The 23,036-nt window shown below is 36.6% G+C and overlaps 1 protein-coding gene across 6 annotated transcripts in view; it reads left to right on the top strand.

The window, feature by feature from the left end:
• The window catches only part of LOC106642146 (RNA-binding Fox protein 1), a 43,275-nt gene extending 22,574 nt beyond the window's left edge, over positions 1 to 20,701 (top strand). For 2 of the 6 annotated variants that reach the window (XM_014356833.2, XM_023389885.2), the window contains 7 exons: positions 4,799 to 4,853; positions 5,668 to 5,688; positions 12,982 to 13,156; positions 14,866 to 14,923; positions 15,465 to 15,631; positions 19,700 to 19,763; positions 19,853 to 20,701. In XM_014356833.2, the coding sequence (XP_014212319.2) occupies positions 4,799 to 4,853; positions 5,668 to 5,688; positions 12,982 to 13,156; positions 14,866 to 14,923; positions 15,465 to 15,631; positions 19,700 to 19,763; positions 19,853 to 19,897 (585 nt within the window). In that variant the 3' untranslated portion in view covers positions 19,898 to 20,701. Of the gene's footprint in view, positions 1 to 4,798; positions 4,854 to 5,667; positions 5,689 to 10,674; positions 10,823 to 12,981; positions 13,157 to 14,865; positions 14,949 to 15,233; positions 15,236 to 15,431; positions 15,632 to 19,699; positions 19,764 to 19,852 lie in introns of all 6 variants that reach the window. The other 4 variants (XM_023389886.2, XM_014356831.2, XM_089593473.1 and 1 more) reach the window with 4 other exon arrangements.
• The last annotated feature ends 2,335 nt before the right edge of the window (positions 20,702 to 23,036 follow it).

Below are 23,036 nucleotides of genomic sequence, written 5' to 3'. Positions count from 1 at the left end.
TATGCCGTCGCTGCGAGCTTGCGACCATTTCATAGGGCCGCATAGGGCTGGGCAGGGCAATTCGCGAGAAAAAGGATGTTTGGATTTATAGAGAGGCGTAGGTGTGAAAGAAATTAGTAACAACCATGAAAACGAGGTGAAAATATCAAACTGTTGCCCAGCGGTACCTATGACAGGACTAAAATTTTTTTTTTTTTTAATAAATCTTGAATGAAAAATGTACCAAAAAGTGGCTCTGGAGTAGTTGGAGTAAAAAAGTGAGCAAAGAAAAATCACGTCCCGTTGCTGGCATAGGATTAGTAAGAAAAACACGTGAAAGAAATGACAGAGGATTTTCATTCCGCCATCAGTAGCAGCAGTAGCAGAGTTTTGCGGATAAAGCTTGTGAAAAAAAAAATCCATTTAGCTGAGTGGCGGTGGCAGCAACAAGCAGTGGCCTCGTCTACTCATAGTACCCCAACAGAATCCATACGGATACGTTCATTTGACGTGATGCAATATACTATAGACGCGGCGTTGCTGTAGCGTTAGGAAAATTGAGTTGCAGCTCCCCAGTGTGGTCTAATAAAATGTGAAACGAGAAATAGGGGGACGAGAGAGAAGGGAGATGGAAAAAAAAGAGACCGGCAGTGGCGAATACACGCCTTGATGAATCGAGAGACTGTGAGGGTATCGATCGGTGTGTGGGTGTCTGCGTTCGGACCGGCCGTATGGTGAAATAACTCGGCGTCGAGGAAAACATTCGGATAATTTTATTAGAGGGGTTTTTTTCGTTTTCGTCTCTATAGCCTACTTTGCAGAGATCAAATGGATGTTGAGCTTTTTTTTGTTTCTTCTTTTCTAAAACACCATATCGTTGGGGTGTCACAATGGAAAGTGTTAGTTATTTTCCATTTCACTTGCGTGATTTTTGTTTTTACGAGTTGAAAAACACGTGATTTGTATCGGAAAATGGAAATCTGTACTCAACTCGTTCAACGATTTTTTAATAGAATTTTATTGAACGCGTCTCTGAAATTCAATAAAATTTTTTTTTTTTTTTTTTATCAAGTTTTATTAATCTGCACCCCATATAAATTTGAACGAAATTCATTGAAATTTATTTTTCCTACACTGAAATAATTCAGATCTGATTTTTCGTTACGGTACCAAGTTCGATTTTAATCAATAGCAAATGGTCAAAAAAAATTATTGTTAATATCATGTGAGAATGTTTCAACCTTCTTCCAAATTATTGTATTCATGATATCAAGCATCGATAAAGTCAAAATGTCCCGATGTGTAAAAACGAAATCTTTGATATCTTCAGAATGAATAAAAATAGTTTTGGGAAGCCTATGTATTTTTTTGCCAAGATAGATTTCTATTGTCGAACATTCGAGTACAGCTAAAAATCGAACGCAGAATGACATGCTTCAAAAAGTGTGAGAAAGCCGCGCATAGTCAACGAGTTGGATACACCTATAAATACCTTGTGGAAAAGAGATGCATCAGTCCCGTTTTGCCGATTTCAAAGCAACCTTATGCCAAGTAGGCTAATCACGACGGCAATTATTTCCGAGAATTTAACCTTTGAAGCTCGAGTACTCAACGAAATGCATCGCTTTTCCGGCAAGACAATTATTTTTAACGCTCTCGTTCATTTTCCAAACACAAAAAAAAAAATAGAAACAATGCACGGGTCGCAGTTCAAAGATTAAAAAAAAAAAAAGTGGCACAATCATGCGAGTACTTACAGTTCCCGAGAAAACAAAAAGTCATCGATACGCACGGAAACAAAGGCTAAATGCGAGCCAGCCAAGTAAGTGAGTTTATATTGCTCGAAGATGCAAACGAGACGGAAGGATCGGCCTGTATGTAATGCACACTGCATCAGCCTCGTTTCCCGAGTGCCCGTCCAGCTCGCATATGCATATAATAATATATATATACGTGTCCACGCACACAATAGCACACCCATGTATATAGTGACACTCGTGCGTGTCGTCGGAACATCAGTGCATACATGTATCCCTAAACTGTTGTTATCGGCAAGAAGTGGATATTTTTCATCTGGAACACGTGCGAGAAGTACAAGGAGTACTAGCTTGTAGATGAAGCAGCGCAGATTGCGATATTCCCTAAACATAGTCCCCCATGCCCTCTTATCACGAAAATTTATGTAACGCAAGCTCTCGAACCGACAAACTTTTTTTCTTTTAATACACACGTGTATATATATATATATATATATATATATATATATATATGCTGCGCGCAATCGAGTCGGTGGAAATCTTACTCGGTGTTGATTCTAGCGCATCGCCAAAGTCTCGTCGTAAAATAATGGTCGAAAAAAAAAAAAACAAAGTGACCTTTTTTTTTATTTCTTTTCAGCACGCTCGATCGAACGCTCCATACGTACACGAATATCTCTTGGGCGACTGCCGGTTATATATACCTATCGATAGCCCATACAAGCATGTCCTCGACGTTTTCCAGTCATGCATTTATTCAACCGGCAAAAAAAAAATCTATCGTTAACGCAGTTCGGGCCGGGTATACTATGCATGTGGAGAGGGAAATCGGCACGGCCGAATACAAGAGCGAGCGCCCTGAATATACGCTCCGTGAATACATTTGAATATATTGTTGAATACATTTTACTGTTGCGTGACCCTCTTCTTACCCCTCCGCAAACACCGACTGCATACGTATAATTGAAATCTATTACACTCGGAAGTAAACACTGCAGTCACCTTTTCCTATCTATTTCTATACTATGTTTTTTTTCGACTTTTCAATGCCGCATGTCGATTTTATAATTATGTATGTAAGGGCAACTACGCGCTTGGCGATCCACGAAACTTTTTTTTTTTTTTTACAAACCGCGGAGGTAAGAGTCGATCAAAGGCTCGAGAAAATGCCTTTCGGATAACACAAAATCCGGGGAATCCCCGCCTATTTGAATAACGGCGTGTTAACGGTTAATTCGCGTTCGATACACAGCCATGTGCATTTTTCGTAACTCAATTTTTTTTTTTTTTTTTTTTTCTACGCGATCGCGTTATCCCTGTTTGTTTCTGTTGTTTATGTTAAAGTCGCCTGGTAAGATTATACGTTATAAATAAAGTGGTTTTATTTTACGATTATCCACACCGCGTGTAACGATATCGCACGTTGGTACGGGCGATCAGAGCTCTCGGCTGCGCAAATAAATTCGACCCCGTATTATGTCTGTGGAGAGTATTGCTCGACGGGAAGCGATTTGTTGTATCGAAACAGCCTGTTGCGTTACGCGCTTTGTTTCCGGTGCGGATTAATTTATTCATTCCCCTTTTGTTGTCCACGTGTATCGGTACAACGCCCAACTGTACAATTGACGGAAACCTGTTTAATCAAAGCAACGGTAATGGCACTTTAAGGCCGTCATTAATTATCGCAAGAGCTAATTTAAATGTTGGGGATTGTCTCGATGGAAGGTGCTGAAAAGGTCGCGCGGTTTACGAGAGAGAGAGAGAGACGAGTAGGCATCATTGCGTTCTATATTTACTCATTTTTTAAATAGCGTCTAGCACGTGAATGAACCTCCGTGCTTGAAAAAGGAGATAGTGAAAGTGCTGCGTTTGCGGCACAGGGGCGATGTTTTTAACCGCGGTTGCGCTGGAAAAATGAATTTAAAAAGCAAAAACGTTAACGAGGGAATTCAAAACGATGTGTAGACAAGAGCGAAAACAGATGCGTTGTACCTTTTTTATTTTGTTTTCAAAACGTAAACAGAATAAACATGCATTTATATATTATCCTTCTGTAAATATATATATGTATATACATATAGTTTTTAAATAATGCCAACAGATGAGAAACTGTACTGTAAAATCCTTTTGTAAATGTTAAATGTGTTTAAGCATGAAATTTAAATTGTTTTATATTCTGTTTGCGCTTATTAATTACAAACAAATTCAGTGCTTATGCGTTTTAGGTGTTTCGAGAACAAAATTGTAAAATTAATTTCACCAGCATTTGCACGTCGAGCATAGCTTTTATTATTATTATTATTATTATTACCATTACCTTTTTTACATATATATTTATAGTTCTAATGGTTTCTTTAACACTTTGAGTTTGTTACATTGGATATTACGTTTGACAAGAATGATGTAAGGAAATTTTTTTTGTTGTTGTTGTAATTTTTCGTTAAATAACGACATGTTGGTCGGATGCAAGCTCGTCGTGCAATAAGCACGTAGATTTGAGACTAATTAGTCGACATTACTTGAATTTCAGTGTAGACTTTGCATACCTTACGCGCAATCACGAATTTAGCTCTTATTTGCAACTTACGACGTTATATCCTGTTTGTTACATTTTTTTTTTTTACTTCTGTTTGTTGATTGTTTATTACATAGCAAAGTAGTTTTTAAAGAGCAATTTTTCTTTTTCTTTTTTTTTTTTTTCAATGTTTATTAGACAGCAGCATATATTACCCAAAATGCTAGCGTGACTGGGCGTAAATTGTGCATCGTATTTATAACCCCGGCAAGATTCACACACGTCGTATTGTGTGTTACCTTTGAATTTCATTGATCTAGTTTTCGGATTCATTAATTATTTATAAATTCATTCGAATTTTCTATTTGCAAACTAATAAGATTATTTTGTAACATGATTTTGACGGAAAGCGTTTTCCAATAAATATACCTTCAATTTGTTCGAGTACTCGCGTGTGAATCTTGGATCATCTACTAACACTAAAAAAAAAAGTCGCGAGGGCAAGTTCTACAATCGACTTTGTTTGTTTGTTTTTTCAACTCTACAGGTTAACAATGCTACCGCACGAGTCCAGACAAAGAAACCACCAACAGTACCCAACGGTAAGTCCCTCTTCAGTATCGTCCAAAGAATTTTTCCAAACTGCAATTACTCCACGAGAAAGGATAACGAAAGCCGAGGAAACCCAGAAAAGAGATACCCAGCCGCGAGTGGTATCCTCCAAAAAATTTCGGACCCTCAAGATAACGCGAGGGAAAATTGATCGAGTGGTCGCGTGCCACTGGGCCATTGGATTCTCCGTTCCCCACTCGAGTGAGAAACGTGTTCCAAGGAGTACTTGCCGGGCAGTGAATTATTCCGAGACTGACCCTGTGTGTCCCAACCGTATACGCTCGTATCGTCGTAGTTGTCGTCGCCGACGTCTCTTGTCCAAAGTAAATCAGTTCACGGCTAGCGTGTAGTCCTCCTCGCTGGAAAAACCAATACGCTTGCACGTGATGGGCCAGCAACTGGGCTCCACCGTTGTTCTTGGCTGAAATTTTGTATTTTTGATGCACAGCTATTATCAACATTATTCATGAAACACCCGCGTTACTACTGTACCGATAACAACGGATACTTCTCTCTCTTCTTGGCGCCGGGAGGAGTAAATATTATGCACCGGCTTTTTTTTTCGTTAAACGGTCTTGTAGGTATCGACGCGATTAACTTCTTTTCGCTCGCTTTCGGTGGATCGAGTTGAAATCTAAAAAAAAAAAGAGAAAAATAAGTACACTTTTAAGAACTATAAATTTCCGCGTATTTTCTTTCTTTCGTCTTTATGCACAAACTTTTTTCTCTTTCGTTCATCCCTTTAACATTTTCTGTTGCAAGATGCGTTAAAATAACAAACATCGTTTCTGCTTTCTGTTTCAGTGTGCGTCCAGTGGCCTGAGGGTACGTGTACGATGCTTATAGAGCATTGTGACTATTTACTCAAAAGTTAGAAACAATCACGAGATCTTATAAAAAAAGGTGTTCCAAGGCCAAACGATACGGTACCTTTGCCCTTTAGATTTTTCTTTGTTTTATTTCACTTTTTTTTTTTCAAAAACTTTTTTACTAATAATTATTATATTACTAAACTATGCGCGAAAAAAAATCGCAAGATGCGCCAATGTGTATTTTTCCATGGCAACTCTCCACATCCATTGCAACATAACCAAGCCAAGTAGACAAAAGTTCTATTTCTTACTTAGGAACTGATTAGTCGAATAAAAATATTAGTCTTACATTTGTTGTTAAATTCATGATGAAAACGACTGATGCTGTTGCTAAGTTTCGTAAAACATTTCAAAGCATCGATGTAGCCACCTTATAAGGGGGGTATCGTAGGCTTTGACAGTAAGCCTTATTAGCTAAGATAACAGATTCACGAGTACGTATATATGTGCTTCGAGACTTACGGCAAAGTAAGGCAAAGCCCCTCGAAATGTGCCAAGCCGTCTTTTCTCTGGCAGAGAAAGCGAAGCTTTGAAGCTTTTCGAGGATCTTTGCATTTCCACTTAGCCGTGCCATCCTTTTGCCTAATGCTCAGGCTGTGATGTGTATATAATATCATCGCCATCCGTAACTCGTTTCAATTTTAATAAGTTTATTTCAACGCTGCACTTTCTTCACTACAAAGGTGGGTCATTTTTGCCAGCTTTTATTTTTCCTTTACATCATCACCAATTCCACGCGATTTTTCACATAAACAAGAATCATTAAAATAACATTAGCTCGATGACAAAATCATAAAATCGAGATTCAGGTGGTTATACATCAGCAACATAATACGTTATCTCATGAAAATACTCGAATTTTAAGGTACCAGTGCTGTGAGTAAAAAGGCTTGAACGTAAAATGCAATTGTACTTGAATGGCTTTAAAAAATCATAAGGATTTTGGACAGATTTATCGGAACCATTTCATTTGATTACGATAATAATAATAAAAAATAAAAAAAACACAAGTTATACTCGATACGTTTAAACATAATTTAGAGCGAGCGAAAACAAAAGACGTCGTTAGTCTAGAGCCAAAAAATTAAATCGCGATAAATTTTAAAACTCTCGCTGCATCGAATCTGTGCTTTTCCGTGCTAAAGTTCTTCAAGCTTTCTAGAAAGCACGTTCGGTTGAGTGGTTGATTTCATTTTGCTTTGCGGTCAGCGAACAGAATCGGCCAATCGGATCGATGTGCTTTGACGCCGCTGCTGGTGGACACCTTACTCGCAACAGCGCAGATACGATGTAGTTATAAATTTTCATATTAAAATCTGTCTTCGTGGAAAAATTATTTTGATAAAGAAATTTGTGCCGCATTTACACGTCCTAAAACTTATGACAAAAAAATAAGTTACCCGACAGTCGTGATAAACGTTACTCATAGGATACAGGAACATACATTTTTTTGTTTCATCACATCAACAGTAGAAATAAAAAAGAAATTTACGCATGATTTGTTTGCGTTCCATTTGTCATTTGTAGACACATGCACTCATAAGTATAGTCTAGTACAAACTTGTAGACGATTTTTTCTGTTGATTAACCAATTTTGAAATCTGTTTACGAAAAAAATATCAAATGAAGTTCATGATTGAGGGCTTTGGGGTGTCGGTGAACAAGTATAGAAAAGTTTTTTATTATAAATTTAATTTGCACATGATCTTAGAACTAACCAAATGAATGATATGTATTGTTGCTTATTTGTCAAAAAACGATCATTGATACAGTAAATGTTTTAGAAATTATCAACTCCAACTGTATATTGTGCATCATCATGTATACATTATTGTTAATCGCTATTGATTTAATTGCTTCTTATTTACTGAGCCAATCCTCATACAGTGACAATTAATTAATATCCGATGTGACTTGTTACATGTTAGAATGAATCACATAGCTAACGTAACATGATAACTTATAAATGTGTCGTAGAATAACTATTCCTGGAATAAATCGCTGCATCTTAAATATAGTTTGATGAATAAGCGAAATCCAAATGGTAACTCATTTGTACACGCTAAAATACCCTAGGCTTATTTGATGCACCTTAATAAAGTACATGCCCTACCTATACCTATTTATATAATATTTCGTGTATGCGTTTTTAGACTGTACCTGTACATGAGTACACGGTATATATACATATACATAATACTAAGCATCTACTGATATTTATAACTGTCATTTTGCAAAAGGCCTGTACCGTTGCCTGTGGTTGTGCTTGGTTGTGGTTGGAGCGGTTTTGGAGGAGAAATCTTTTATTTATTTTTTTATTTTTTAATGGCTTTTTTAATATTATTACCTATTTTTTAATTTGCACGTCTCATATCGTGGCCTTGGCTTGCCTTCACATAAGATATTACGTTAAGAGAGTCCGTATGCCTGTGTGGAAATGTAACTCTTTGATCTTTTGATTTTGATTGTGCGAGTGCGCGCGATGATTCTCTTTCTCTCCTCACTGTGCGTGCACGTGTATGGAAAGACGTTCATACACTCACACGCTCAAATTTATTAAATGCTTCAACAGCATTCATTCGTTTGTAATTTATCATAATATTTTATTGGTCCGTCGTGGCTCTACTAGCAACTTTCTCTAATCACCTTATTTTTATTTATTTATTTTTTCTATTTCAATAACCCATTCAGATTGACGTTTCCGATACCCTAGTTTTATCCAACTCGGAATGCTAGAAATAAGTGATCTTTTTTGCAAATGTTGAATAAACACGCATGGAAAGTAGTACTTTGGAAAGTGTAAATAGCTTATTAAAGCTACCGCTAATTTTTATACATGTTACGACTAAAAAAAAAAAAAACGCTTCATTTGGAAAATTGTTTGATGGAAAAAGAGAAAAGTAATGTGCTGCCAAGTAGCCGCCACGAATTTGTGTAATTTGTACTTTTTTTGATAGAAAATGTTGATTATCACTGATAAATGTTTAATAATCATGGCACGGTGTGTTAGTTAGCAAAAATGTGGCCAAGCGAGGTTGCTGCATGCTCAAAATATTAACTGATTTGTTTACCGAGTCTTGAACGTCATCGATCACCATACCTTTCGTACGTCATTGTGTAAAATACAACTAAAAATAATTATTTACTTGAACTGGCAGAATCGTAGCTATCTTTACGATTACCTTTCCTATACACCCAAACCATTTTGTCTGTTAATGGTGGTTTTTTTTTTCCCACTTTGGTATGTTTTTTGTCAAAGCTTTAGATGAACTGTGTAGAAGAAGAATCACAACAATTGTTATCGTGTTAAGACTCCACTATTAGTACACTAGTAAAAAAATTGCAAATATCATAGTTTTGAAAAATTTTGTATTTTCTTTTGTGCTGTGCAATGCAGAGTTTAATGTTTCAGCAAATTTAAACGCATTAGTTATTTGTTTTTTTATTAATTTACTATAAAAAAAAAAAAAAAAAAAAAAATCCTTGTACTAAACGGAAACCCTCATGATTGAGTAATTTTCTAACCAAGTAGATTCATTTACGATATAGTTTAAAATTTAGTTTAGAATCTTGTATTAAAATTTTTTTTTCAATTACTTATTAAACGTAATAAATTTCTTTCTCGAAGAAGTATAAATTTAGCTAAAAGATTGTAGACACATGTGTACACGTGGGCTAACACGCACATAACACAGGCACATTCACACGCACATCTGACATTCACATATGAATGTGTACAAAAATATAATTACGAAACTTGTACCTAAGAGTTGCAATTCTTCTTAATGCCAGATGTTACAATATATCATTTAATACAACATGTCAGCTCGTTGATGGATTGCACAAAATTTTTTCACGTTTTAGCTTTAAAATTCTTGAGTTTAGAGTAAAATAAATTTTAAGTCATTGTTATTTGTTGACAATTACATTTGATGCATTTCAGTGTAAATTTTTTTTTTTTTTTCTTTGAATGCGAAAGCTCTTTCTTTTTTTTGTACACGCGGTAAAAAAATTATGGTTTTTAATAACTCGAATGACCTTTTCAAAATGTTGAAAAAATTTATTTCATCTTAAAGCTTTTGCCAAGTCTTTGCACATATTAAGCAGTTAGGGTAAAAATTTGTGGAATGGAAAAAGTCTCCTTTAAAACTTTTCTTTTCGTTTATACATAGTGTTCTTTGTTTAACAAATGTATTATTAAATTTTACATTTTTTTTTTCGCTTCAGAGTTTAAAACTATTAACATTTTACTATTTCATTCCATGCATCCTGCCATTCTTATAACTTGTAATATTTCCTATACGGCTTTAGCTTCCCATTGATATAATTTTCTGCATAAGGTTAAACATTTTTTTGAGAGCAACATCATGCGATCTTTTTTATTTCAACACTGACGGATAAAAAAAATTTCTTGTACTGCTATACAGGGATTTGTGTTAATCTGGTACCTCAAACAAAAAGGAATAGAATATTTAAGGAAACTCGCATACAAAAAAGTTAAGTAATAGGTACTCAGTTATTAAGCCCTTTTGGGGGCATACTTGAAAAATAAATGAGCATTCAGAGTTTGCAGCGAACCTCGTCCAAGCCATCATTGAGCGATAAACCATGTCCGTGTCCGCGATAAAAGCGTAATGTTGTAAAAAAAAATTGTAATCAACAAAAAAAACAAAAAAAAAGTAAGAAAGTTGCCAGTATGGTCGCACCGAGAAAAGAGTGGATCGAGAACCGAGCCCGTGCCTATACCTACATTATATATGTATATACCATCACGCTTGCGGTCCAGCGTGCAGACCAAATGTAACCATGTATATATACATGTTTCTTTTACTTCTTCTTCTTTTTTTTTTTTTTTATTCCTTTTATTTTCTGTACTATCTCTCTTTCTCCCTGATGTCGTTGCGGAAAAAAAAAAAAAAAAAAAAAAAAAAAAAAACAGGATACAGGTTACCGGTGATGCCCTGGAGCTGGCTAGGCACAGCAACCCCCTCGGCTGCAGCAGCAGCAGCAGTCGCAGCGGCCTCGGTCACCCCGTCGCCCGCCGCCACGCCGCTCGTACTCGCGCCCAGAGCTGCGACGAGACGGAGGTATAGATTCTCTCTCGCTCTCACTCCTCTCTCTCTCCCCCATCTCATCTTGTCCTTTTCCTCCTTGCCATACCTAAACCTTCATCGGTTCGAGCGCGCCTGCGCGCGACTACGCGTAGAAAATCCTGGCCAACACCGTTTTACACGAACACACTTGTACCTACGATGTCATGAGGCTTGCTAAAAATCCAATGACAATCATCTTACATAATATATAGTAGCTTTGTCCACAACGTTTCATATATATTATATATACACGTACATTTTTCATCAAAGACTCTGTATGGCAGTAGCAGTACCTGTACACTCACGCACCAACTGATGGCTGTGTGTATTTTTTTCCTTCCATCTCTACACATATAGAGTTGGTCCGTCCCCCTTTCTTTTTCCACCTCATCCGGCTGTACCTTACACATACTTGATCGTAATGGACAATTAGTTGGTAATAATTATATCCTCCATTGTACCTGTGTATTGTACCACCGCTGCGTTTTTGTGTGTTCTTTCATGCTGTTTAATTTTTAACCACCACATTCTTCCTGTATATCATTCAATAGAGACACTATATAATATAGTTCTTACACGAGTATATATTATACCTGTACAAGGCATGAGTCTTACGGCACCGAAAATTCTCCTCTTACCGGTTATCAGTGTGTACTACTAATATTACATTATCGATTACGTATTGCAGCCTAACAACTCTTGCAATTATCTTATGTTGATTTTTTTTTTCTTTTTCGCATCTGTATCATGTTTCCTTGTATTACATTAACCAAGCTTCTCTAACGAATCAGTTTCGATGCACTGTAAATTAATACTCGTCTTCTCAAAGAATAAGTGCCAACTGAGTATCGAAATCAGCAATATCAACGAAAGTACCCGTAAGTTTTCAATTTTATACTTTATTCTATAATTGTACTCTATTTTTTTTGTCGCTTTAGCAATTTTTTATTCAATAGATAGCAGTTGTCATCTTGAATTTCATTATAACGTAGTTCATAGTTTTTCGATCACCATATTACATGTACACGTTGATAAATAAAATTTTTTATTTCCACGTTGAAAATAATCACACAGCATGATTTTTAAATCGTAGTTTGTTCAAAGTCGATATGAAAAAGATAAATAGGTGAAATTTATAGACCATGCATATAAGTGTGGATCTTTGAAAAGTTGTTTCAATACTTTTTTACGCGCAATATGGATTATTTATTGAACCGGGCAGCCGCACGCGTCGTTTGGACGGCGAAGGATTCGTCATCATCCCGCGGAAGGTGTATTTTGAAAAACCATTGTTGCAATCAAAGTACCAAGGCATTTTCATCATATCTTTTCGTCAGCTCCTGGCCGGAACGACTCGACATTGCCTACGAAAACCGTGCACACCCGGAACATTCTTCTCCGCTTCCACATTAGAAATTTCCAAGCCAAAATCAATAAAATCTCGGTGGAAAAGCCCCATCCTGCACACACACTCGGCACAGGCCGCCGCGTTCTATGTCTTTTCTCGGCGTCGACACCTGGTAGCCCGCAATTTCGCTTCGATGCGGAGGGGAAAAACAAAAATCAACCCACCACCCACTTGACTCGGGGGAGGGAGGGAAATCTTCTCACTTGTTTTCACTTTCCGTCAAGTTAACCGTCCAGATGTGGCCGCAATATAACACACAACTTGGTACAACTTCTCATTACCGGCCCCTCCCCGCGCGCTCACGTATGATTTTTCCAACCTCGCAGCCGTTCTCTCTAATCAAAATAAACTTTCTCTCCCCGGGCGCACACACACACACACATTGCACGAGAGAGAAACAACGCCGATCTTACCCGTAACTTTGAGCTGGATTAGTCGCTGTAGATATGAAAAAAGGGGGGTGGGGAGCACGGGTGGCTGGTGCGTGCGCTACGTCGATATGGAGCGAGAAAGAAAGGAAACCAACCACTGCGAGTGCTGGTGGTGCTGTGCCGATACGACGAGAAGAGAGGAGAATCCGAGTGGTGTGCGAATGTTGTCCGTATGGGTGAAAAATGTATCTCCCCGCGAGCGGAGATGAAAGGGGGGGGGGAAGAAAAATAGTATTCCGAGTGGTACGAATGCAATAAAAAAAAAAAAAAAAGGTAGGCCGTTTATTTGGCATGATGCACCCGTAATGTTCCAGCAGCTGCGGCCCTACGCGGAGTCGCCATACAGAGGAGCAGGGTGGGCGCGGCGGCGGCGGCGGCAGCTCGCGCGGCCGCTTTTCCAGCCAGCGCGGCTTTAGCGCTCGCCCGTAACCCGAACTCCATAGCCGCGGCCGCCGCCGCTACGGCTCTTCATCCCTTCGCACAGGCAGCGTAAGTATACACGTACACACATCATGATTTACTATACGCGTTTACCTTACACCTCCACCCATACATTACAATTGTTTATGCGTACTTGTGTGCCTATATCGAGTAAGTACCACAAACGAGGATCTTACATATACATGTATGTGATTGGCTTTGTCGATCAAGGATTCAGTACTTATGTATACGGAGACGATGACGACAAATGTACGTGATCTTCGGTACTTCGGTACTTGTTTCACCATCCGGAGAATCAAGAGGGCACGTGCAGTGCGGGCGCGTTTGTCATTTGATATACCCCGGCTACGGATACTGCACGTACTTGTACACGCATTCTCTTTTTCTATCGCTTTGTTTTTCACACCACCTTCTCTGTACCTCGCCCCCAACTGACTTTTTCTTTTTTTTTTTTTTTTTTTTTTTTTTTCTTTGCTCTTGAGCTGCTTTGGTCGATTTACGCGGCGTTTTATACATTAACACACCGTTTTTATAGCACTTACACGACTGTTGTGGCTTTTTTTTTTACCTTTTTGCTTTTCCTTTCGATAATGGTTTTAACGTAGTTGATAGTACTTATACAATCAGTAGCCACACGTATACATTTGTACATATGGATACTGCAGTGTATCTTTTTTTTTAGTCTATTTTAATTCTTGTAATATCTTGTTTACCTTGCATCATCACTCTCGCTATCGCCATACTGCACTCTCATCAAAATTGTACATTACTTGAATTCCAAGCCACTGAATTATTCTACTGTCACGACATGATTGTGTAAAAAAATTTCATCAATTTAAGAACACACACACACAACGGCCATAGTCATAAGCCTTAGATGTCATCGAGGAATTACGTGTGTACCTATTTAAACAAAATAATTTCAATACATACTTTAATTTTTTTTTTAATTTTTTTTTTAATTTTTTTTTTATTAATCCGTTGCAGCCAGTCATAAGGTGAAAATAAGACAGGTACTTGATTAACGCAACCCTTGAGTACGGTACTTTGAAAAAATGTTACGTTTCTAGGGAGTTCGTTTTTTTCTTTTTAATTTTTATTTGAAAAAAAAAAAAAAAAAAAAAAAAAAAAAAAAAAAAAAAAAAAAAAATCATCTGATTCGTTGAAAATACTTGATAGAAAATTATAAAATTGTATACAGTTTGTTACACTCTTCATAAGTTCTACGTATAGGAAATATTATAAAAAAAAAAAATAGAAATTCAATTAAGCTTTCGTCGAATAGCAAAACTTGAATTGATATTGCATTGTGCAAAGCTACGAAAATTTCATGCGAACCGATTAACTGTTGGCTCGGCTAATCTTTAAAAAGAAGGAAAAATGATTAAAATTCCGTCTCTATTTACAATAAATACATGTCGTATTATAAATATTCAACAAAGTTTTCTACGCCAGCAAGACAGCTATAATGTAACTCTGTCCGAAACACGTGGGAAACTAATACTCGAGTTAAAGGTCGCGCGTCACCACGCGTTGCATACATATATATATATATAGATTACATCAACACATCGTCCATCCAAAAATGATACAATTCAACGTAAAAACGAACGCCCAATATTATAATGCGCCCAATAGGATTATCATCCTCGGAAAGATCTTCCATATATCGGCCTTATCGCGAGGTGTGGCGCCAACGACAACAGTGTTTTCTCAATAATTATTATTTTTTTTTTTTTCAATGATTTGTTTTTCAGCGTCTACTACGATCCCTTCCTAGCGGCACACGCAGCGTCACAAGATCCTAGATTACAGGTAAGATTCGACAAACACACACGTGGTATATTACATATACAATATCCATTGTCTGTTGAGCCGCGCAATTTTTTTTTAATCCTCGCGACAATATCCGCGGGTAATCCAATGATAAATCGTTACGTAAACTCTGTTGTGTATTTATACTTGTAGTGTTCAACAACAATCATGCAAATATAGAAATGAAGTTTTTTTTTTTTGTTTTTTTTTTTCTCCAGACACGTGTTGACGTGTGTAGTGTATGGGTACCGATTACCACCCACGCGAGCGTGCGTATCCGTGAAATTCGTGACGATATAATATCCAATAGATGTAACAACAAAAACAACAGCAATAATCAAATAACCAGTGATGAAGAGGTAATCTTATCGAAAATATATCTACGGGCGATCGGCGAGTAGTATCTGCTTCCGCGTGTGTATATACGGAGGATCGAATCGAACGACGCCCACGCGTATCACACGATACATCTACACATACATATACATATGGATATTGTTATCAAAAGCGTATACGTGACGTAAAATTGGTTGTGTTCCAGGCAGCGGCAGCGGCGGCGGCGGCCTCGCCCCTCCTAAAGACACCGCTCTCGACGGCCCAGCAGGCTAGTTACGCGGCCGCGGCAACCTACACGGCCGTGGCGGCGCGCGCCTACGGAGCAGCGGCAGCCGCGGCCCAGCCAGTCGCCGGATATGCAGCAGTGGCCGGGTAAATAATCGTTAAATCGACCATCCATCCTATACATGTATACACACCTATACAACGCGCCTATCTCGACTTTACTTTCTCTCTCTCTCTCTCTCTCTCTCTCCCACACTTGAATATGTATATATATATATTTATTTATACGCACGTAAGTATAATATATCTACACCCGACTCGCACCGTTTGTTTTCTGTCTCGCGATTTTTCACGCGCCACCCCCTCCCCCCTCCCACTTGTAACACCCACTCAATGTTATTTTTATCTTTTGTTTCGTTTGCCCATCTCGGATTCAATTGTGCATTACATAATATCTACTTAATCGTCAACCTGCGAGGATGCGGTACTCTTATGAATCGAGATGTCGATATACACTATACGATATATATATATATACTTGACTTTTATTTGTGATGTTTGTTTTGTGTTCGGTGCGTTGATCTCCCGAAGGTGGCTTACGCGTTATAGAAGTAAGCTCGCGTGATGATGGACGAGCTTGAACAAGAGTGCATTGGCATGTATGCACTGCATGTGCGTGTTGTATACCCACCGTGTATACGCGATGCTGTATATATTCATTGGCCGTGAGCTTGCACGCGTTTCTCCTCTTTGCAGCAGTGCCTATAAGTATACGTATTGCAAAAGAAAATTGTTGTAAAAGCCTCGAACAGCTTTGAAGTGGCTCAATTTGTAAGCTCGTCGAGCTTGTTTTTTTTTCCAAAGCCACACAGGATTTATCGCGCGTTACACTAAAATGAAATAAAAAAAAAAAAAATCTTCAACTCATATTTTACCCCTTTTTACCTTTGGCACTTTAATTTTGTGTACAATATGTATTGTATTTCCGCTGTGTAAACATTGAAAAAAATCATGGTAACAGAGGGGAAACGCACAATGTAGGCAGGACCTCATTTGAGCAACGAAAATAGTACCGCCAAACCGTGTGTCGTTATTCGGCTGGGTTTTCATGCAAAGTTAATTGAGCCCGATGGAGTCGGTTCTCGAGTTGGGAAAAAGAAAAAACGAAAGAAAAGGGTAACAATGCCGCGGGAGTCGCGAAAAAATAATTGTTCCTCCGCGCGGCCTCTCCTCGTTAAATCAAAGGCAAACCCGGGCACAAAAGCTCCAGCAGAGCTCCCCCCCTTCCCCCCAGCCCCCGAGCGACTACCACTTTTGCCATGTATGCATAGGCAAGTTTATACATGTATACAATACGACGACGGCAGTTGAACGGTTTTTTCTTCGGGATTCATTATTAGCTCGTTAAGGTAGCTGGATTCGCGCGAACGGGCCTCATTCGTCTCGTTACACCTATACGTGTGTATATGTACTCACGCTCGGTCGACAAGGCACTAAAATCGCGTACACGGTGTGCAGGTCAGGTGTTCGTACGTGACTGCTTCTGGGCCTTTTTTTTGTCATGTTTTTCGTTCAAATATAATTGCTGAAAAAACGTAGTATGGGTAACTGCAGGCAGAGCCAAATTTAGCTGGGGCAACAAGAGCACCAACAACTGGGACAATGAGACGTGAGTTATGTACCTGTGCATGCTTCACCTTTCGTTTTGTTGGTGAGCAAAAAAAAACGATAGCAAGTCTAAAACAGAGAAAAGCTCGAAGGAGATGAAAAAAAAGTCAAGATGCACGTTGAACAAAGTGTAAATATAGGCGGGGCTGCTCGAGTGCATGGGGTCCGCGTAATTGTATCGTCAAACGCAGCCAGTGCACTTTTGATTCAGCGGCTGCGGCGGTCGGGCTCTCGAGTGTTGGTTATCACCGAGACAAGGAAATGGAATTTCCACTTGGCTGGAATGGGTTTCTCCTCCTCCTCTTTCCCAGCTAACTTGTGCTTTTCTCGAATGGATCTGGCGGTCGAGGGAATGGAGAAGAGAGAGAAAGAGAGAGCCATCTGGCAACCAATTTCAGTTTCCCTGAGAATTTCGATTATTATTAAGGGGCTAATGTGCCAAGGGTCGCGTTATACTTTGTGCTTTGGAGTTATTGCGGATGTAATGATACAGACGCGCTCGAGCATCTGTCGCTTGGGTGGAACGATTCTTGATTTTTTTGGAATATGTCATTTCCTTATAGGAACTTCGAAAACATAATTTTTTTTTTTTTTTTTTTTCACACAACGTTTCAATCATTCCACATTCATTTGTTTATTTATGTATTTATTTATTTGCGTGTTCATCGGACTGATGATATTTTATTGTTTTCATTTTTTAATTTTTTTAACTTTTATTATTCCTTTCTCTTCCAGAAAAAGTCGACGTCGTGGTCGGGCTCTTCGTAAAAGAAGAGACGATCTGGAATTTTCTGAAAATTTAACATCTTCTGATAAATCTAATAATTCCTAGGTGGACGTAAGAACCCCCTCATCCTATCCTATTCGTTATTTTATTTTAACTCTTGATTTTTTTTTTTTTTTTCATGATTATCAGTTTTTTTTTTTTTTCAATACTTTGTTTTCTTATCATTTAATTTAATTACAAAACCATACGTTAAGGTCAATAAATTTTAATTTTTCATTGCACACAAGAGACAATGCTTTTTCGTTCCTTTTTAATACAAACGAAGTAAAGCATCGATAAATCAATATGCCATTCTAATACTGAAACTAAATGCAAACGAATTCATTTGTGAGAGTAACGCAATACAGGGTTACCTTATACGATGCTTAAAAATATCGGAAAACCCAATTTTATTCATCTGTGAGCTACACGATACGACACATTTTTTAGAGTTACAAGAAAATTAAATTAAAATCTCGTGTGAAAAAAAAAAATCGCGTTTCGGGTAAAACTTTCATCGAAATGAGTTTCAGAGACAATCGAAATGAATTTTAATTAATGTCAATTACCCAGCAGAAGGTCGACTCGTTGTCACCTTCTCGTGGCACTGCACGTGAATCTAAAAAGGGTCTCCTCGTCGTGCTCTTTCCCTCCGCTCTACTTCTCACGCCGCGCGTTGATAGCTTGCTAATTGCTTTGACGACGAGCTTGTTACCCGCCGCTATCGATCTCGAGTTTCAACCCCCTTTTTTTTTTTTTTCTTCAAAACATTTCATTAAAAAATAAAATCTCGTTATCTTTGTTCTCGAATAAAAGTATGCTTAATCAAAGACTAAAACATATTTATTAAAAAAAAAAAAAAAAAAAAATTTCATCAGTTTTGAAATTAGCATTTAAATGCAATACAAATGTTGCAAAAAAAAGCAAGGTATACATCAGTAAGAAATATAATACACTTACAAAGGTTATCAAGACTTTTAATATCAAAGTCAACATAAAAGAGGAAACGATGACACATGTCGCAAAGGTGTAAGCAAAAAATATCCAATTAATTTATTGCTGGAAAATGATTCATACCAATTTAGAGACTACAACTTTTTTTCACGTCAAATAAGTACTTCGTAGAGGCAAAAGTTGAGAAATCATTTTCCAAGGTGGCTCATTTCTTAAATCAAAGGCGCGATTGTAGCTGGGGATGATTTTCAATTAGCCAGTAGTTTACATAGGATACATGAGATATGTTGAAAACATGACCAAAAATGATGTGACGAAAAATTACGATCAAAAACTGTTTTGTATATAGTATTGTTTATTCGGCAAAGCAGCATATGTAATATCGCACCTCGTGAATTTCAGCCCAATACCTTTGGATACATTTTTATATTTGACTGAATATTTTGTTTAATTAAGCCCGTGAATCTGTTTTTTATGATGTCTTGCTACTACCCAGATCTTGAACTCTGCTTTCTGTAAAAGACTATGTGTTGAGAAGTCGACTTTTAACTAGATGTTTATCGTGATTTTACTCTTCAACAGTACCTAAAATTTCACGTGGTGGTATATGTCTCAACTTTATTAATTATAAGTTTATTGCGTTTTGAAAGTTATAAAGCTAGAGATGAGACACCTAAAATAAAATGTAAAAATTAAAATTATGATCTTTACATCGATAATTATCTTTTGGTAATAATTATATGAAATGAAAATATTTTAAAATTATGTATGTATATTATTAATACATTAATTCCATTTTCTTTTTTTTTTTTTCTTGATTTTTACAGATATGGACGTGAATACGCGGATCCTTACCTAAGCCATGGGATCGGTCCAGTTGCAGGTTACGGGGTAAGATTTTAATGATGCCTATGATACGTCCATTATAACCTACATTTTCAAAAGAATCATCAACTAATTAAATCGATAAATTGTTTTAGGCGACGGTATACAGAGGTGGCTACAACAGGTTTACACCTTATTAAAGCGCAGATATTACATTGAAGAAGCGATGAGCGATTATGATATTAACTGGAAGACGCGTCGTACCTTCGAATAATGCAAGTCACAAATAAATCACCGTTCGCTAAACCAAGATTTTCCAGATATAATCGTATGCGACGTTACGGACAAACACGTCACTTTTTTCTCAACCAACCAAATCGATCGTAAATTATTATTATTTTTTGTTTTTTGTTTTTTCTACTTTATGCGAATCCATGACAGTTATCACCATAAGAATCACCGAAAAGCTTGACTGTTTTTCTTATGTTGTAGGTTTTATTTTCCTTTAAAAAAAAGTTTACCCGATTCTCGTAAAATATTTGCACATGACGTTTTCTTCACTAATCCAGGAGCACTCAGTAACTATAGAGTGATCATACTTTTTTTTCAATTTAAAGAGCAATCTAAATATTTAAGCAAATTTGTGTTGAAATTGGGATGAAATTACGAGCTTGCTGAGATGTAGAGGTCAGGTTTCACAGAGGTCTTGTTTCTCTTTTTTCGCAAAGTATTTTAAAACTTGGGCATCTGATGAATTAGACTCGAACAAAAGTAAAAGGTGTTTTGGTGGGGTATTTTATGTGAGGCTTGAATATGATCGTACATATTGTAAATACAAGTGAACTGTACAATGAAGATGCCCATGGATTCAAAATTTAAAAGGATTTGATCAATGAATGTACCTTGTATTCAATCAAAGTGATTCTTCTGATGAAAACTTTATCAGAACATGATAAATTATAATTATGAGTGTCTTGGAAATAAAAAATTTCTTTATTTTGTAAGTAAGCGTGGATTTTTTACATTCGTCATTGGCTTTTGGCAGATATGAAATAGTTTCTGCAAGTAAGCTTGTAGACAAGAAATTACCATGACAGCTCGGGTTTAACAGGTAATAACCACGTGACTCATAGCGATGCACGTGTATAATATGTGATTGTATATGAAAATGCATACTAAACTAATTCTACTCTATTATAACGTGCATAAGAATCCAAAACAAGGTATGAAACTTGATTTGATCTCTAGACGCGTGGTGGATTCTGCCTCGTGTATTTGATAGATTTTCTTCTTCATCAGTCGCGTACACGTACATTTGAAACGTGAACGCATATTAAAAACACAAAATATAGCCCAAAATTGAAGTAATTGATAATTGCTTGTTGTATGTTACATGACAGACTGCATAATTTTTCATATTTCACAAAATGCACAAGTTGAGGGAAAGAATGTTTATGTATGATGAACAGTGGGCAGAACCCATTCAATACTGTTTCAAGCAATTCGCACACTTTCAAGACAAACATTTTTTTAATTTACTAGTTGAGGTTTAAAAAAACAGTTTGAGCTATGAATAACAGTAGTTTTTAATTATAAATTAACTTTCATATAATGCGTAAATGATGGATTCTGCGAGGCAAAAGTATTTTGTCTACAAGACGCATGTGGATGCCATGTAAGACCTAATACTCGCTGTACCATTCAAATATACAATGTAGAATATTTGCGAAGTAAATTTTAAGAATGAATTTTAATTGGTACGCACATAAACTAAGTGGTGATCTGAAATAGTCTAAGTATGTTTAACCAAAAGAGTTGAGATTGGGAAAATTATGATGTATTTTTGAACTGGTTAATTTTTTGTTAATTGTAATTTGCCGAATCTTTTCATGAAGAGAATTGCATAGTAATTAATAATACTGGACATTTAAATTAAATTTGATAGAAAAGTGTTGTCCTAAGTTTATGTAAAACACCTGGGGATAAATACCAAAAATGCTCAACTCTTTTGGTATGTTATTTACAACAGTAATATACGATACACACAAGCTTCGATGTTTTGTCGAAGACAGGTAACAAGTCAGGGAATTTATTAAAGTCGTACGGTATAGCCAAATATGACAAAGATGTTAGAAAGTATGATTAACTATATTTAATAGTTCCGTCGTTATTCTTTAATCTAATTCTATTAGGATAGTATCAAAATGAAACAATACTCTTTTTTTTATGCAAAAAAATAAAAATAAAAATTAGTATGCCAAGAGAACGTTGTTACAGACGTCATGAACTGTAAATAGCATCAAGCACAAATCGTCAAAATATGTGAAAGTAGGGGTGGATGACTGTTTAACATTGCAGGTGTCGTGTAATAGTTACAAGTATGCTCATTTCGTATTATATCATATTTAATCCTTGAGTAGTAACTGAACTTCCACTTACTTTGACTAGGAATCAAATAGAAATTCTCTCAATTCCCAAGGTAAAATTCTAATTTGCCTCTTTATGAGACTACAGACTCTATCAGTAAAATAAGAAAAAAAAATAAAATAACAAACAGTAGATGAGTTTTAAAAGTAAAATCTATAAATGTATTACATCATCTGATGAAGATATACTTAACTGTAGGACTATAACTAATGAACAACTCGAGGATTAAATTGGTTTTTTCCTCAAGGTTGTATTTTTAAACCAGCAAACAGAACGAGGATAAGTACATCTTTTTATTATAGACCAAAGATTACTCAGACATAAATAGTTGTAAAGTTTCATTACTGAAAAAGAAATTTCTTTGGCCATAATTGTGAAGAAAAACTTTTATTTAATTCAAAATCATTAATGTCCTGAAGAAAAATATACCAGCAGATGAATGTCACCTACTTTCTTTATACATTTTTTTGTCACAATCGTAAAAATAAAAGTTTTTCAACACAATCGCAGTTGTGTCATATACGTAAGTCTTGCATACTTCTTAGACAGTTTACAAAATAGTAGTAAAAAATGAATACCCTCCTACGGTATACAGCATACTGTAATCACGGTTTATATTACTCAATATTAATACTTTTATGGATATAAACTATTAAGCCTAGAATTAATTTACATCACCATCGATTTGAACGATAAATCGGAGATACTATTTTTTGAATTATTTTATTGTACTTTTGTCACGTGCACAATAATAGTCTATTATTTTCTTGATTTATCTACTCATGCGTCTCTTTAATTCTTGAGAAAATAAAACGATCATATAAGCGTCTTATGAAACTAATTATTATTTGTCACAATATTAACATAAGTTACTAACTTTTTGCAACTTGAGTTTACATGAGAAGTTTTTAT

The sequence above is a fragment of the Copidosoma floridanum genome, unplaced genomic scaffold (assembly GCF_036245765.1).
Source record: "Copidosoma floridanum isolate Cflo_tuat_1 unplaced genomic scaffold, Cflo_Japanese_pri ptg000019l, whole genome shotgun sequence".
Lineage (NCBI taxonomy): Eukaryota > Metazoa > Arthropoda > Insecta > Hymenoptera > Encyrtidae > Copidosoma > Copidosoma floridanum.
Note: the sequence above shows the minus strand (reverse complement) of the source record. Positions and strands in the feature narration are given on the sequence as shown.